General features: G+C 55.5%; 2 protein-coding genes across 3 annotated transcripts; one reads left to right on the forward strand and one right to left on the reverse strand.

The window, feature by feature from the left end:
* Positions 1-811: 811 nt before the first annotated feature.
* Positions 812-14,481, reverse strand: AIFM1 (apoptosis inducing factor mitochondria associated 1). 2 transcript variants are annotated; one of them, XM_030449259.1, is made up of 17 exons: positions 14,304-14,481; positions 11,814-11,941; positions 9,797-9,884; positions 9,476-9,505; positions 8,534-8,646; positions 8,281-8,411; positions 7,545-7,635; positions 7,277-7,361; positions 7,013-7,089; positions 6,738-6,846; positions 5,942-6,049; positions 4,972-5,060; positions 4,751-4,891; positions 4,104-4,246; positions 2,786-2,910; positions 2,123-2,319; positions 812-1,027 (listed from the first exon to the last, which is right to left on the reverse strand). In XM_030449259.1, the coding sequence occupies exons 1-17, from the start codon at positions 14,392-14,394 to the stop codon at positions 956-958; spliced, it is 1,818 nt and encodes a 605-aa protein (XP_030305119.1). In that variant the 5' UTR covers positions 14,395-14,481; the 3' UTR covers positions 812-955. The 2 variants fall into 2 exon arrangements, with proteins under 2 accessions (XP_030305119.1, XP_030305118.1); XM_030449258.1 differs by lacking the exon at positions 11,814-11,941 and adding an exon at positions 12,799-12,941 and having other exon boundaries at positions 14,304-14,427.
* On the forward strand, positions 14,386-17,112 carry MARS2 (methionyl-tRNA synthetase 2, mitochondrial). The gene is given in 5 exon segments (XM_030449261.1): positions 14,386-14,786; positions 14,959-15,293; positions 15,900-16,275; positions 16,278-16,512; positions 16,514-17,112. Coding segments are annotated over 5 exon segments (1,815 nt in total). The 5' UTR covers positions 14,386-14,479; the 3' UTR covers positions 17,076-17,112.
* The last annotated feature ends 275 nt before the right edge of the window (positions 17,113-17,387 follow it).

Raw genomic sequence — 17,387 nt, forward strand, 5'->3', positions numbered from 1 at the left:
TCCCCCCCCTGTCCCCAGCCCAGGTGCCTCCTCCAAGGGCACAGGGATGGCTCAGCCTCCAAATGTACCTGTGCCCCAAAACAGCTCCTGAAGTGGCAGCCTGAGAATGGGAGCAAGGGCTGGGGACATGGCCACACACACACTCTCATTCTCTGTTCCTCATCCAGGCCTTTTATCTGCAAGCATTTAATTTTTAACAGCACAATTAACTTTCCGCCCAGCTCCAGCAAGCCAGCTGGAGGCATGGGGCACTTCAGAGCCACCATCAAAGGCAGAAGCTCCTGCCACCAGGAGTGGTGGAACCACGGAGCTTCAGAAGCTTTGCAGGGACAACGAGGGGGCCAGAGCCAGAGTGTGGATGGAGTTGATCTGAAAAGAAGTGAAAGGCTGCAGGAAGCCTGCACCCTGAGCTGTTCCATCCCCTCAGGGAGCACCCACCCTGCACAGCACCAGGGCAGTGAGAGGGGGCTCACCAACCAGGAGGGGCTGGAAGAAGAGGGGCTGGAAGAAGAGGGGCTGGAGGAAGAGGGGCAGGAAGAAGAGGGGCTGGAAGAAGAGGGGCTGGAAGAAGAGGGGCTGGAGGAAGAGGGGCTGGAGGAAGAGGGGCAGGAAGAAGAGGGGCTGGAGGAAGAGGGGCTGGAGGAAGAGGGGCAGGAAGAAGAGGGGCTGGAGGAAGAGGGGCTGGAGGAAGAGGGGCTGGAGGAAGAGGGGCTGGAGGAAGAGGGGCAGCCCCACAGGCCCCTCTGCTGTGGGGACAGGGGAAAACACTCCATGTTATACAGCAACCACACACGGGGAGGAGGGAGGAGGCTTTTAACTTTACAACAATCTGATTTATTGGTGCAAACGTTAGAACTCTAAGGTGACTGGAAATATTCCCAAGTACTGGCTGCCCGGGGTGAGGGGTGCACTGTCCTGCTGGCTCCCACTGCCCTGTGTCCCCTCCTGGAGTAGTTCAGTCCTCGTGGATGTTGAAAAGCTTCGCAACTTCGTTGAGATCGTCGTGCTCCTCCCCATCCTTGATGATCTGAGGGAGGGAAGGATGTGTTACAACCTGCAGGGACTCCAACCCACCAGCTGCTGCTCTGCATGGTCACCAGCCCCTGTGCAACACCCTCCTCAGATGCTCTCGGAAGCTCTGTGGATGACACCGCACCGACCGGCACAGCCCACAGCAGCATTTTGTACGGCTGCTTATGTAAGAGTCTTAAACCCAGGAAACCCTGCCCAGGGGAGTGGCTAGAGCTAAACCCTACCCCTGCCCCTGGAGGATTTGTTTCTGCGGGCTGGGGAGAAGCAGCATCTTCAGCAAGTGAGAAGACAAACCAGGACGAGTGGGTTAAACTCAAACCTCTGCTAGACACCAAACCAAGAGGCCAAGGACTCTGCAGGTCTCTAGACCATCTAGAGATCTCTAGATATCTCTGGTCTAGAGAAGGTCTGCTGAGAGAACGAAGGAAAGCTCTCTTTCCTGGGAATGGGAGAAGTAACAGGTTTAAACTGCACCATGAGGCTTCCAAGAGGTACCAGCATCAGGAGTAGTTTATTTTGGGACAGATCACCTGGGGACAGTGTGGAATCACTCTCATAGTTTACTGAAATTCTCCAAGGATGTTAAAAAATGACCTAAGTGCTGCTGAACTTGCCTGGGGGGCAGAGAGACCATGGGGGGCAGAGATAGAGTAAGCCCCTGCTCAAGGCTGCTCCTACCCTGCCTGTCTGTGGCTGTCTCTGGGGTGACAGATGTTTAAGGCTGTTTTAGACACTTGTACATTAGACAAAGCAGCACAAAAAAATAGGACATTCCACTCTGATGCTCAGTCACGTGTGATTCTTGCCTGTACTTACCACGGCCCGGGAATTTCAGCCAGGCAGAGGCAAGGCTGGAAGCATGAGCCTGATCCCAGTTGTTACCACAAGAATTCTGAGCAAACGTGCAGAAGGGCACGAGGACAGCTCCCAGCATTCACCCGAGACAGGGCTACCACTGGATACTGCACAGCTCTGCTCCAGACAGAGCTTCTGCATTTATTTATCCTCATTTTAAATTGAGAGATTGATTTTTCCACAAGGAACTGCCCGGCCTGAGCCCCACTGCTCAGCACGCCAGCCCTGCACTGACCTTCCGAGCAATAGGCATCCTGTTGAAGATGTTCCATAGGACAATTCCTACCACCACTTTGTCCCTGAGGTAGAAAATGACACCTTTGCCATAATCTTCTCCTGGCTTCGGAACTTGAGGCGTGGGTGAAGAGCTGGGAGAAATGTGAACTTCTGAGGCTTCTGCTTCTGTTTCACTCTCGGATCGAATGCCCGTCCCTAAAGGTACAAGAAATCAAACATCCAGCACAAAAAACCACAGCAGCTGCTGCCTGTGAGGGTAGGAGCAGCCCTAAGGAGCAGGTTCTGTACCAGACAGAGGTGTTTTTCTTTGAGGTGTGGCTAGGGAAAGTTAAGTTTCGGTAATGGGAAGGGAACAGTCTTAGCATGAAGCACAACACTGACAGTTCCTAACACTGCTGTGCAAATCCTGGTCGTGTCCTTGCTCTGGGGGAAATGAAGCTTCATTGGGAGGAGAAGCTTTAGTTTGGTAAATGAGTTACATGCTGCCTTCGTGGAGGAATGTTACCTTCTAATTGCATTTTAATATCAGAACCAGCCTTAGAGCTTGGCCCAGAGAAGAAGCAAAAAGATGGATGCCTCCTGTGCAGGGGGATCAGGGTGACTGTGGGGAACACCCAAACCCTCCCACCCAGACAGCCCTCTGTGTGTGACCAGAGCCCACCTGACTGCTCTGTTGCACTCTTTGGGGTGTCTTTTGCTGTGGCTTTAGCAAAGACTCCAACTGTTGGCAAGCTGCTGTCAACAAGGCCAATGGCTTCATAGCCCACATTGGGACCCAGGTCACTCCTAGGAATGAAGCAGGAAAAAGGCATTTGTAGTGTCAGAAAAATACAGGGCAATGCTCCTCTTCCCACAGAACAAGTTGGAAATTGCTGCATTTAAGTCACAACCTTCCTGGCCAGAATCCCCCAGCACAGACTGGGGTTACTGAGGGGATACCAGGAATGTGCCAGCACCCAGCAGTGGGTCAGGCAGAGCTCGGGGGGGGAACCTGAACATCCTGACCTAGTGCAGGAGCAGCTCCTGCCGTTTGCCAGCTCTGCAGCAGAGGGAAGGAAGTGTCCCTGGGTGAGGGCTGGCAGAGCCCCAGAGTGAACACCTGGCAGCAGAGCCCGGGAGGGCAGCTCACAGTGCCCCACCACCTGCATCTGTGGCACAGACAGAGCATCCTGGAGGAAAAAACCCAACTGGAAGGGATGGTTCTGTGTCCTTTTTAACCCTCCCCTGGGCCCAGGGGCCGTGCAGCACAGACCAAGGGTTCAGGTAAGTGATAGGAGGTCAGAAAGTACTCTTTTTGAAGTATTTCCCTTTTTGAAGGGATTTCTCCAAGAAAAGTAAAACTTTTTCCCATATTTAAACTCCTGCTAACTTTAAAATTTTCTGATATTGAGCTAACAGGCTTTAGGATTTTGTTGTTGTTGTTGTTTGTCTGTTTCATATTGTGTTTTGTTTTGTTTTAAAAAGATCTTCCAAAAGTTACAGCAGAACTGCCCATTTTCTCGATACCTCTCTCTGGAAAACAACAACCTTCCAGGTGGCTTGGGAGGCAGGGATGTGTAGCTACTAAAGCATCAGTTCAGGTAATCAGCAAGGGGATGACACAGCTGAAACCAAGAGGCTGTGCTGGGCAACCTCAGATAACTGTGACAGAAAAGCTGCTGCTATGCTCAACCTGCAACTCAGCCTGCTCCGAGGAAGGGGCTGCTGCTCTGTATTGCTACTTGCTTGGCTGAATGGGACTCATTCAGGGAGAAACTGGGATCTGCAGGAAGGAAAAACATTTCAGAGAGGTGAGGGTGGAGCAGGCAAGGCTCACACACCCTCCCGTGCCCACAGCTCCTGGGATCAGGGAGCTGTACCAGGGATTTGCCGAAGGAGTTTCACTACACTCAGGACACAGAAACCTCCAGGAGGGGTCACACAGCTCCCACCACGGGGCCCAAGAAGAAAAGCCAAAAAAAAGGAGAAATCAGCATTACCAGAACATGGACTGATGCCAATAGGGCTTGGCAGCTCCTGTCATGTTTTCTCCAGCCAGCCTCCCGCTCACCACCGCGTGGTCGTGGTGCTCCACGCGCCTCCGCCCCAGTTTGATATCGTAGAAGCAGGCAGCGTCCCCAGCCTGAAACAGAGCCATGGGCTGAGCACCAGCACTGGCACTGACACCTTCAGTCAACATACACACCCAAAAAAAAAGGCCAAAAGGGAAGAGGACACTGGAACTACGACCGGAGTGAGCCCCAAACTCTTACCCCACTCCCGGGCTGCACGAGTCCCAGTTTCTCAGCATTCGGAGAAAAAAAGCCAGCATTGAGTACATTTTTCCAGAGGACTCAAAGTCTCAACTCCCACCAAAGGGACTCTTACACAACAGAGTAATCCGTGCTATCTTTAGGTCACCCCAACTCCTCTTACACAGCATAAATATTCAGAAACTGGCAGCATGGTTACCACAGCAACCCCGCGTGCTGCGGTGCGTGAAGGGGCTGCGGGGCTACAACTGCTCTCACATTTTGAGAGGTTTTGCCCCGTTCCCCTTCTGGAGGCACAGCAGCCCCCACAGCTCGGTGTGTTCTGATGGCACCAGCAGAACCAGCAGACAGAAACCTCCTCTGCTTGTACTCACCACCCAGATATTAGAGCGTGCCTGCAGCTCCGCATTCACCCTGAAGCCCCCGAAGTCCGAGTCCACCTCCAGCCCCGCTGACTTGGCCAGCTCCACGTTGGGTTCCAGCCCCACCGCAGCCACGATATGATCTGTCTCCACCTGGTTGGCAATTTATAACCATTACCTGAAGCCTCTCAGTGCCCCTGCCGACTTCACCCTCTCCCTGATTTTATATTTACCTTCCGGCCATCTTTCAGCTTAATTACCAGCCGGTTGCCAGAGACAGAGACAGACTTGACCACGGCGTTGGGCATGACATTAACCCCCTCTGGAAAGAAGCAGCAGAAAGGTGAGAGCTCAGTGGGACAGCAGCTGGAGCAGGTGTCTCTGCTGCACAGAGATGCAAGTGGAGCAGGGGGGATCAGCAGAGACCACCTTGTCCTTGCTGCACGTGCCAGACCAGGTTTGGGTGAGCACGAGGAGGAAGGAACACAGTTAAAAAGTCTGAAAGAGCTGGTTAAGTGATGATCAAAAGCACACATATGGTGACAAGGTGGCATCCAAAGGACTCCACGACAGGTTTTCAGGCACCAAGGACCTCAGACACCTCTTGCTCTGCCACAGCCAGACCCAGATGTCCAGCAAGGCAGCAGCCTCCATCAACAAGGACCTCAGAGCTGTGGGGCCCTGCAAGCTCCAGCTACAGGGATCTGTTCTGCACTGAGTTCAGCAACTGCAGAACAGGCATTTGGCATCACAGGGCTCTACCAGCTGAGCACTGCAGTGCTGGCCTCCCCGAGGTGTCTGCAGGAGGCACAGTCCCCTGGGGCTGACCACCTGAGGCTGTCAGGAGGGAATTATCTGAGGCTGGAGCAACCCAGGATTGGGGACCAGGCAGTTATCCTGAGACAACTCTGGTTCCAGGTTACAGAGGCATTAAAGTAACTTGCAAGTGTGGCAGCAAGGATCACTGTGTACAGGAACAGCCAGAGGGAAAATCTCCCTGGCAGCAGCGTGATATCTGCTTGGTGTTCCCTGAGGAAATGCTACGGAGCTGGAGCTTCACAGCCCTGGTGCCACCCAAGCTTCCCCAGCTGCAGCTTGTCCTGCCCTGACCCCTCCTGCCAGGCAGCAGTGACACAGGGAGCTGCCTTGCACAAGAGCTGCACCACAGCCTCCAGCCTGGCACGCCCTGCAGTGCAGCTTCACCTCTCCGGACTTTCTCGGTGGTCCAGTTGCTCAGATATTCTGGCAGGACTCTGCCCATGTTGCCATTCTCTGGAAAGAGTTGAATCACCTCCAGGCCTCTGGTTCGTGCTGCAAGGAAAGCAAAGAGCAGGATTCTTACAACCCAGGGACACAGCAGCACAGCACAGGCTGCAGGACGCAAGCATCTGCTCTGCTTCACCCAAGGAGCTTGACAGAAGCTTCCAAAACTGGGAGTTCTGGCTCCCAGATCTTCCTGGGGATTCCCAGAGTGCCTGACCACTGTTCCACACACACCTGGGGAGCAGGCAGCAGACTTCCAAGGAAGACAATTAATACTTTGGAGAAAACTTCCCTTATTTAAGTAGCTGCCATAACAATGCTGCTCAAAGAGCTGCACATGCTTGACAGTAAGAATCCAATTGTTGAAAACCTCTTTGAAATAAGAGTTTTCAGGGTGGCTTTTAGCCCTGAGACAGCACGGGTAACTTTTTGTACAGGGTGGAGTGACTCTGCAACACACACTGGTGTGCAGAGCTTCCAAAGAGCCTGACTTGAAAAAACCTTTGTGGTCAGAGGCTGCTTGAGAGTTCATGGGAGAGAAAATGGAACAGCAGTTCAGGCTGTGCAGTCAACAAAACACCCGTGCATTAGGGGTTACTTCAGGCAAACCACAAGCCTGTGCAAAAACTCAGCAGTTGGGGAAATGACAAATAAGTTGACTGTGTCAGGCTGCTTACAGGGAAGGTCCATCACTTCTGGCAGGCTGCAGAGAAGCTGCCTGCAGGAGCTCACTCACCTCTTCTTCCCAGAGCACAGGCCAGCTCGCTGCCCAGGAAGCCACCACCAATAATTGTGATGGACTTGACTTCTCTGGAAATCTTCTCCAGCTTTTTGAAGTCCTCAATCTGAAAGAAGATTTATTCCTGTTTCCAGTGTCCTCAGAACACAAAACGGCAGCAGAAGATATTTTTCACCAATTTCTCCCTTTAAAATGACAGCAGCTCTCTGCCCAGCTCAGAAGGGGAAACATGTTTCTCCCTCCTCCTGTGTGTTGCAGCACCCCGGTGTTACCTTTCTGAAGAGTGTCAGCCTCTTCTGAACATCTTTTCCTGCTCTTTCAATGGCAGGAAGGTTCCTTGGGGTGCCACCTGCAGGCAAGGGGAGAGACAGGGAGACTGATGGTACCAAGGCCACATCTGCTATCCAGGCCACACAAAGCTCACTCTGATCTGATGCTCTACTCCGTGCTGCTGCCTGGGTTTCCTTGTTGGATAAATGCTACTGAAAGAAAAACCCTGGCACAAGACAAAGAGGAAAACCAACACAACAGCTTACCAGTGGCAATGAGGCATTTGTCATAGGATATCTGGGTGCCATCGTTGAGTTTCACTGTGTTGCCTCTGACATCCATATGCACAACCTGCAAATGGAAACCAGCAGGAGAGCTCAGGCTTCCAGGCAGTGACACTGCTGGGGCTGAACCACACAGACTGGGGGTGAGAGATCAGCACAGCCCCTGCTGCACCACCAACACCTTCCCCAGGCAGCCCCCTCCCCACCACCAGCCACAGCTCTGCTGGGGAGGTGCTGGGGCTGTACCCACCTTCTTGCCACACAGCACTGCTACCCCCCCATGCTCCACGAAGGGCAGGTCCGGGACAGGCACGTAGAAGGACGGTGGCTGGAAATATATACTGAAAAAAGCTCCATTAGCACCTGGGTCCCACCTTCCCTGTGACCCCAGCAATCACCAACAATACACAGACCACGCTGTGGACCCGTAACAAGATCCAGAGTTCTTATTTATCTCTTTGTAGGAATTAAGGTCTTTGTGCTGTTGGAGCTGGAAGGTTTAGGTCAGTAAGGCTGTCACAAGAATTAAATGTGAGCCAATGTCCCTGTGGCTCTGCTCTGAACCGTGCAGCTACACCCCCACCTTCACTGCTCACTGATTTCTCAGCATTTCTGCCAGTGATGGGGCCATGTCTGAGGGAATCCCAGCAAGACTCAGCAGGTATTAAGCAGCTCTTCCAGGGATGGGGCATCCACAGTTTCTCTGGGCAATCTGGGCCAGCGTCTCACCACCCTCACAGTCAAGTTCTTCCACAGATCTCATCTAAATCTCCCCTCTTTCAGTTTGAAACTGTCCCCCCCCCTGTCCCCATGTCCCATTGCTCCATGCCCTTGTAAAAAGTGATTTTTGTCGTTTCTACCCCGCCATCTGCAGGGTCCTTCAGAGCTCTGCGGGGGCTCCTCACAAGGACAGTTTACTAACCACCAGTCCTTCCCCAGGGCTGCCCTGCTCCCCATCACACACACACACACACACACGCAGGTACCTCCTCTCCTTCCCATTCCACTGTTTGAACCTCAGCGTCTCCGTCACGTTGGGGTCATCTGAAAACCAGAGCTCTTTGGAGAGAGGCGGCCGCATGTAGGGCAGGGCAGGATCTTCAGACACGATCAGCACCTTCGGGGGGGTCAGTAAAGACATCAGCTGCACCCAGCTGGGCAAAGTCTCCAAGCAAGGCTCTGCAGCAGGCACAGCACTCAGTGACCCGCAGAGTTCAGCTGGGACAGGGCAGCTCTTACCCGGGCACCGGGGTCACGAGCCCGGATGGATCTGGCAGCAGCAAAAGCAGCAGTTCCTCCCCCAATCAGCAGGAAAGGGACGTGAGATGGGACAGCAGGACGAGCTCCTGGAGCTGCAGGTGAGAGGGGGACAGTGAGTGCACACACAGCCAGCCCCCAGGAGCAGGGGGGACAGGCACAATTCTGTCACAGATCTGCTGTCCTCTGGTTTCAGATGTGAAGAATGAGAATGACCCACACGAGAAGCTTGAAACACCACAGGCTGGACAGCCTGCTGACAGCCTGCTTACTCTGATCAGGGGCTACTCGCCCAGCAGACTCTCAAAGAGCTTCATTTTATAAACTCATCTATTTAAGAACACTGCTTGCATTTGCACAGCTGGGTGAAGGGAGTGCAAAGCTGGGGACCCACAAAGCTCATTTCCAGCATTCAATACACAGCTCCTGGAGATTCAGAGAGGACCAGGACGTTCTCTGTACAGTAGGTTCAGGATAGTAACATCATGTTTGGCCTCTGCTCTGGCCAAACAACACCCCAGAGTTTGACAGCAAGACACTGTTTGCTGAGCCAGCAAGAGGGACGCAGCCAAAAGATTATCCAAAACACCAGGAGAAGAGATGTGGCCTGCGTGTCATTCAAAATTATTTGGAAAACACAAAGTGCAGCGTTTGATCTAGCTGCAGGTCTTTTTTAAGAGCACAAACCAACTTGTGAGCAAGACCAAAACTCTGCACTGGATAAGAAGTGAAGACATTATAAGAAAGTAAAGTTCCCTAAAATGCCACTGTGTATTTTTCTGCAGCTGTAGTCTGAAAGGAGACCAACTCCTGAGTTCCCACCAGAGCACACCTCCTCCCACACACAGTCCTGTTTCTAAGCAACCTGCAGTTGAACCACAGGCAGGGTAAATGGGTGAGTTAAATATTACCCTCTGGACTCACCTGCTGTGCCCCGAGGAGCAGCACCTGCATCTGGAAGAGAAGACTCAGAGTCAGTTGAGTGAGGCCGGGGCTGCCACAGGCCCTGCAGCTCAGGGCTGACACGAGGGGACCACAGGATGAGCAGGATGGGCTCCCAGAAATTAAGAGGCCTTTGGTGAGCAACCTGTGGCCTGCAGGATGCCTGCACAGCACCAGGGAGCCTCACGTTGCCCCAGTTCCTCTCTTTCTACTCGTGGCCCAAGCAGGGTGCCCAGGGGACAGCCCCGAGGAGCACATCATCCCCGAGCAGCCCCCAAGGTGTCCCAGCAGGTGAGTACCCACCAGCAGCTGACCCAGCGTCCTGAGGCCGGGTTATGGAGGAGACGCGGGAGGTGAAACGCTCCTTGTTCTCCCTCAGGGTCTTGTACACCTGGGGGCAGACAAGGGGATGTTTATCTTCTGCACCTCACAGCACCAGCCTGCTCCCCTCCCCTCCCCTCCCGATGGGCCTGTGTCCATCCTGCCTGCTCAGAAAATCCCCCCTGCTGGGATCACAATGCACCTCGTGGGGAAAAAACGTGTCCGTGAAGGTCTGTCCGTGGGGGATGCACCAGAGGAAGGGGTGGGGTGGATCCCAGCTCCCTGGCTGCCAGCAGCCAAGCTTCCTGCAGCTGGGGGCTGCAGAGGAACCAGGCAGAGGAGCAGAGATGCAGTCACCCCAGCCCCAGGGCTGCTGCAGGCACGGGGCAGGAAAGGGAGAGAGGATTTCAAAGCAAAGAGCCTGGAGCAGCTGGGCAGGGCAAGCAAAACATCTCCCTGGCTTTCCTTAGGCCAGGAATGGTGTCAGCAGAGAGGTCACTGCCCAGCAGGAGAGTCCCAGGGCCGGACCCCGGGTTCCTGAGCATTCTGTCTGAAAGTCAGGGTACAGCACGAGCACAGCCTGCACCTCCTGGGGACACAGAGGGACAACTTGCAAGGTATTGTGCTAAGCTCCAAGAAAAATGGGTAGAGAAGCAAAAGGCAACGAGCTGGCTGGAAGCAGGTCAGAGCATGGCACGTGCCCCCATGGATAATGGAATTAGAGGGAAGCAAACCATTTTTTTCCCAGGCAAAACCCCAGCCTTGCTAATAATCCACATCACATGGGCAGGGTGTTCATTGTGCATTGTTCATTGAAAAAATCCCAACACAGCAAAGCCCTATCGAGACAGCCCCAAACACAAACATCACCCAATTACTCTCTTTTGAATTGTGGGAGGATATTAAAACTGGAACATTTCCAGCAAGGAATAAGAGCCTCCAAAGTGCAAAGGCACAACAGGCAGTGCTGCAGCTGATGCCAAACCACTTACAGGTCTCTAACTGAGTGTTATGACATCCAAACTGTGTTTGAGCAGAAGTTAATTCCTTCAGGGAACTGAAATCTCTGTGACTCCCCAGACATCCTGCACTTTACCAATCCCCACAATTAGGTGCTTTATAGCACAGCAAACAGTCTCAGGTGAGAGCTGAGGAATTTCATGCCAGGCAGAAAAAGAGCACCAGAAGACAAAAAGCATATCCAAGGAACTGAAACAATGTCAAAAAACATCAGAAAAGAAGAACTCATCAGTGTGGAAGAGAACTCAGAGACTTTTTAAAGCCTTTTGCTTCAACATGCAGAAGTCAAGGCTGGCAGAACTACTGCAGCTTTTGCAAGCATGACAGTGAAGTTGTGAAGTGAGTCCAAAGGGCAGCAATACAGCAAACTGCATCTGATGCCTTCAGAAAAGCAAAACAAAACCCACAACTATTGTTTACATGCAAAAGAGCAAATCAGGTCTGCAGGATGCATTTTTCCAAAGGGACAATGCCAAGCTCTCTCTCAGCAGACACACAGCCGTGTGCTTTGACAGCTAACAGGGACATTCCAGTGCTCTGCTCTGAAAAAATCACAGAGTGAGACAAGTTTTCTTTTCTTTCCCTCAGCACATGTGTATTTTGTTGATTTTTTCCCTTTTTTTTTTTTTTTTTTTTTTTGGTATGCCAGCATGACTGATACCAGAAGAGATGCATTAATTAATGATTAATTAACGTGTGCCTTTCAGAGGGTTACCAACCACAGCCAGCCTGGAGCTCAGGTTTACTGGACATGGAACCTTCTGAGGCAATCCTCCCCACCAAAAAAAGTACAGTTTGGGAATATCAAATCTGTGAACTTCAATTACTTGACAACATCCCTCAGAAGGAAGTCTCTGGGGCTGAGGAGCACAAAGGTGATTTAGTTGGAGCACGTGGCTGGGTGGGCACGACAGACAGAGAGGTTCCCCCCTCCCCACGCTCCCCCAATTAATGAAACCCCATTGATTGAGGGTCTTACATAAGCTCCTGTCCCAGTGGCTGCTCCTCCTACAATTAAGTACAACAACAGGTTGCTGCCAGCTTTGCCAGGGGCACCTGAAGACGTCAGGGATCTAGAAGGGCATCTTAGATGAGGACAGTGCAGAACTGCAGGTGAAGACAGGCAAGGGAAGAGAAGAGAGGGAAAGAGCTGAGTGTTAAGAAGGGCTCTGGATTAAGCAGGTGTTGGGAGAAGCAGAGTGTGCTTTGTAATTTCAGTTACCTCCTGCTGTATTTTTTTTTTTCTTGAATATTTAAAAGGAACAGGAAGAGACTCTTCCTCTGTGCATTAAGGTTTTTTTGTTTGCTTGTTTCCCAGGAGGCTTCAGCATTTGAGGAGTTTCATTATGGGAGAATCAGGACTTGGGACTTTTAATGAAAATGATCCTCTAAGAGACAGAGTTTTGAAACAAAGATTTGTGTGGTGCAAGCTTAGGACCTGTCCACCCCAGGCAACACTGCAGCTGCCTGGGAATGGGATTTACTCAGGCTGGAAAGCTTTGCTGCTCTCTGAATCTTTTGAGCTGGATATCAACGTATGCTCACCAATTTGGGGCTGATGTGGTGGTTTCACACAGGTAAACACTGGGTGTTCTGGGTGGAGATTTGGCAAAGAATGGGATACTTTTGGCAAAGAATGGGTTACTTTAGCATTAAAAGCACACCCTGTCCACCTCTCCCTAAACTACACTCTACTGTCACACACAAGAGTTGGTCACAATATGTAACACAGGAGAGCCTTTGTAAGAAAAAAAAAAAGTCAAAGGTAACTGAAATTACAGTTTAAAAAAAAAAATCTCATAAGAAGTTAATTTCCATCCAGCTCAGTTAGCTCCCCTTGAAGTTTTCTGAAGGAAGGAACAGCTAGAGAGATGGAAAGCAAGGTCAAGTTAGCTGAAGTAGAGGCAAGGCTTGTGAGGAGAGGTGCAGGGCAGCCTCTGCCCCTCAGCTACCTTTCTACTTACATAGACACCCGCTCCTAAGCTGGACAAGCCCACAATTAGGACAAAAACAGAGCTACCGCCTCTGCCCCCGGGCACACCAGCGCTAGCCACTTGTCTGCTCAGCTGCACTCCCGGGGGGACATTCCAGCGCTGCAACAAGTTGCCTGGGGAATACAATGTATTAGAGAATAAAAAAAACCCAAACAAAACAAGAAAACAAACACAAGAGGACGGTCAATACAAAGTTGCCTTTTGATATTTCAGAGACTGGAGTAAATCCCTTTGAACCGCCCAGTCCCACACCGGGGAGGGGCTGCAGGGAACGAGGCCCTGCCCGCAAACAGAGGGCTCCGGGCGGCTCCTGCCACAACCAAACACCTCGGGATCAAAGGGAAAGCGAAGGAGTTACCAGCAGGAACACCCAGGAGGAGCCAGGCAGCCTCTCTCCAGCTGAAGGAGCCCTGGAGCCAGGGACGGCTGGGAGAGCTCATCAGCCACGCGTGTCCTGGCTCCTTTCCCTGCCCTCAGAGCTCTCCCCAGGTCCCTGCTGCTGGGATGGTGCCCTCAGCTCCACCTCCTGCGAGAGGGACCCGCACAGCCCCCCCGGGACGAGCAGGGGGCGGGGGACACCAGCGGGACCTGTCCCTGCAGCGGGGCAGGAGGGGACATTCCCGACGGGAAGGAGGTGCCGGGACGGGCGAGGGAGCTCCCTGAGCAGCCAGGGAACGGGGGATGTGACTGCGGCTTAATTACAGACTCCTGCCTGTCCCAATTAGATCTATAATGAGTGCGAGGGACAGCGGGTGCTCGGGCGTCCCTATGGGGCTGTTCCGCAGGATCTGTGACCCCCGGGACAGGGACAGCGCATCCCGGGCAGGGACACCCCATCCCGGGGCAGGGACAGCGCATCCCGGGCAGGGACACCCCGTACCGGGGCAGGGACACCCCATCCCGGGGCAGGGACACGGCCGCAGCCCCTGCGCGATACAAACCCGCGGCATAGCCCCGTGCAGCCCGGTCGGTACCGACGTGCGGAACGCCTCCGGGGAGCCGCTGGTTTCCCACATCACAGCCGTACTTCCGCGCCTTCCCGTTGGTTAAGCCCCGCACACCCCACACACCGGGACCGTTCCCGCCTCCCACCCGCCCCGGCCCTCCCCGCTGCCGCCGCCGGTGGAGCGGAGCCGCCCGGCAGCGGGCCCAAGGGCAACCGATGCCCCGGGATGCCCCGCGCCGGTCCCTTCGGTGAAGTTCATTGAACCGGCAGCGCACGGAGGCCACCGGAGCCGCTGCCCGGGTGCCCGGACACGCTGGGGCGCCGGAGAGCCCCGGTTGCCCCGGGCACCGGCCCGGTGAGGAGGGGGCTCTGCACCGCTCCGCTCCACACACGTTGGGCACGGCGGGAAACAAACCATCGGTCGGGGACCCCTCCCGTCCGCCACCCCCCCGCCTGGCCGGGCCTGTCACAAACCCGGCGGGACCCCCGGTGCTGCGAGGTTACCGATCCCGGGATGCCCCCGACTCACCGGCAGCGGCGCGGCCCCGCGGCGCGGGGCTGAGGGGGCGCAGGGCCGTGGCCAAGCCCCCCGTGGCGCCCATCAGGCGGCAGCGGAACATCTCCCCCGGTCACCGCGCCCGGCACCGCCGCTCCGCCAAGGCGCATGCGCCGCCGCCGGGCGGGCCCCTCCGCCCCCCTGTCTCTATGGTGGCGGCGGGTCTCCTCTGCACACTCGTCTCTATAGTGGCACCTCCGAGAGGCTCCTCTCTGTCCCGCCGTCTCGATGGTGGCGCCGCCGCCATGTTGCGGCCGCCCCGCCGCTTCTTCCCGCCTCGCCGCGCCGCAGCCACCGGTACCGGTACCGGGCTCGACCGGCGCCTCCTGCTCTCCACTCCCATATTCTACGCTAACGGGCCGCCGCACATCGGCCATCTCTATTCCGCCTTGTTGGCCGACGCTCTACACCGATACCGCGGCCTCCGCGGCGCCGGCCCGGGCCGCCTCTCCACAGGTGAGCGCGGACCCCGCGCCTGCCCCGCAGCCTCCGGTGCGTCCCCGGGGCTCTCCGCGTTCCCCTGGGTCCTCCCCTGCGTGCACCCGCGGGGTTGGTGAGGGGGAGATGGGGAAGGTTCCGACCCCTCCTCACGGCCCCCGCCGCCCCCCGGTTCTCGCTGCCGTTTCAGGGACCGACGAGCACGGGCTGAAGATCCAGCAGGCCGCGGCCGCAGCGGGGACGTCGCCCCCGGAGCTCTGCGAGCGGATCTCGGGGCTCTTCCGCCAGACCCTGACCCAGGCCGCCGTCTCCTTCACCGAGTTCACCCGCACCAGCCAGCCCCGCCACCAGCGAGCCGTGCGGCGCTTCTGGGGGGCCCTGCGCGATGCCGGGGCGCTCTACAAAGGCTCCTACGAGGGCTGGTACTGCACCCCCGAGGAGAGCTTCCTGCCCGAGAGCCAGCTGGCCGAGAGCAGGGATGCCCAGGGACGCCTCTGCAAGGTCTCTGCGGAGAGCGGCCATCAGGTAACGGCACCGGTACCGGCACCGGCCCGGTAAGGGTGGTGCCTCTCTCCTGTGTTTACAGCCGTTGGGTGTCTGGAGTTTCAGACCCGTTTTCTGAGGTGATTCGGGTTGGGCTCATTCCCCGTGTAGGAGGAGCACGGCCCGTTTAGCATGGTTACAGAGTGACAAAGTCAGCAGATAAAGGGGGACTGGTGCTTAACTGGGGAGGGGAAAGGGGAATGTGGTGCCCAGGAGAAATACAAAGGCACGGCCTGGGATGGTTGTAAGGCAGTAATTAACCATGCCATCCTGTCAGGATTTTCTGTTACTGCAAAACTCCACCTGTAAGGAGGCATATCCATGTCTCCCTGAGCCTCACCTGGTGACACAAATCTGCCAGGTGGGAAGGTTTCCCTCCCCTTGGGGCATTGAGCATCTTTAATAGCAGAGTGTGGGGTCCCCACACGTGGCCTTGAGGAGCCCAGGGACAGGACAGGACGGAAGGACAAGAAGGACAGAAGGACAGGACAGGAAGGAGAGAAGGACACTCCCCCCAGGGACCACATTGTCACGTGAAGGCAGCACCACAGCCACGGGCCATGATCTTTTCCTGTCCCACCTCCCCAGGTGCACTGGACCAAAGAGGAGAATTACATGTTCAGGCTCTCAGCCTTCCGGGACCCTCTGCGGGAGTGGCTGCGGGACAACCCCCGGGCAGTGTCCCCGGAGCCCTTCTACCAGCGGGTGCTGCTCTGGCTGGAGGAGGACTTGCCGGACCTGTCGGTCTCCCGGGAGAGAAGCCGCCTGCCCTGGGGCATCCCGGTCCCGGGTGACCCCACACAAACCATTTACGTCTGGGTGGACGCCTTGGTGAACTACCTGAGCGCGGTGGGCTACCCCGAGGAGCACGGGGGCTGGTGGCCCGCAGCCCACCACGTGGTGGGCAAGGACATCCTCAGGTTCCACGCTGTCTACTGGCCGGCGCTGCTGATGGCAGCGGGGCTGGCCCCCCCCAGCGGGTCCTTGTGCATTCCCACTGGACTGTCCGTGGGCAGAAGATGTCCAAGAGCCTGGGCAACGTGGTCGACCCGGTGGGCTGCATGGGGCAGTACACGGTGGACGGGTTCCGGTACTTCCTGCTGCGGCAGGGCGTGCCCGAGAGGGACTGTGACTATTACCACGAGAAGGTGGTGAAGGTGGTGAACTCCGAGCTGGCAGATGCCCTGGGGGGGCTGCTCAACGTTCCACGGCCCCAACATCAACCCCAGCAACACCTTCCCACCTTTCTCCCAGTCCTGTTTTCCAAAGGTCTCGGATTACAGGGAGACGGGAGGCAGGGGGAGGGCTTCGGCTGAAGACTACGAGTTCCTGGCATCAGTGGCTTCTCTGCCGCTGCAGGTGGCTACTTATTTTGAGGGTTTCCAGATCTACAAAGCTTTAGAGTGCATTGCCCTGTGCGTCAGGCAGACCAACAGCTTCTTCCAGAGACACCAGCCCTGGAAGCTGAACCGTCAGGACCCCTCGGAGAAGCTGTGGCTGGACACCATCCTGCACGTCACGCTGGAGTGCCTGCGTGTCTACGGGACCCTCCTGCAGCCTGTGGTCCCACACACTGCTGACAAGCTGCTCTCCAGGCTGGCTGTGCAGCCCCAGGAGAGGGGACTCTCAGGTCTGGTGTTCCTGCCACGCTACCACGGGAAGCCCTGTCCCTTTGAAGGGAGAGGACTTGGAGAGGACAGCGGCCTCTTGTTCCACAGGCTGGAGAAGGCAAAGCACCAGCGGGTGGGAAGCAGGGAGCTCTAGTCTGACAGGCCAATAAAACCCCCTGCAGCTCCTGGAAGTGGTGTTTGTTAGCAGCATGTTCCTTCTGCCCTGGGGTGGTGGTGGGAAGGGGGGAGAAGTGGGGCTGTGCTGCCCTGGCAGGTGACAGGGACAGGTCTGCAGTGACACCAGGGCACGTTGGTTGTGTGAGAGCTGGGGAAGCTTCACCCCTGAGAGTGGGGGTGGTGGCTGCATCAGCTGAAGCAGAGGCTGGGGCTCGGGTGTTGCTGGTTTTCTTCTCCCTAATGGGACACAAAGGGATGAGCTGAATGTTTATCCCCTAAGGGGACCTCT

The sequence above is a fragment of the Calypte anna genome, chromosome 4, assembly GCF_003957555.1.
Source record: "Calypte anna isolate BGI_N300 chromosome 4, bCalAnn1_v1.p, whole genome shotgun sequence".
Taxonomy (NCBI): Eukaryota; Metazoa; Chordata; class Aves; order Apodiformes; family Trochilidae; genus Calypte; species Calypte anna.

What these genes read in the sequence shown, in the direction of transcription:
- AIFM1 (XM_030449258.1), bottom strand. Translation starts at nt 14,394, where the DNA reads ATGTTCCGCTGCCGCCTGATGGGCGCCACGGGGGGCTTGGCCACGGCC. An exon ending in GGACGCTGGGTCAGCTGCTG is followed by an intron (nt 9,506 to 9,796) that starts GTGGGTACTCAC and finishes CTTCTCTTCCAG; the next exon opens with ATGCAGGTGCTGCTCCTCGG. An exon ending in CTGTGCTCTGGGAAGAAGAG is followed by an intron (nt 6,050 to 6,737) that starts GTGAGTGAGCTC and finishes CTTTCCTTGCAG; the next exon opens with CACGAACCAGAGGCCTGGAG.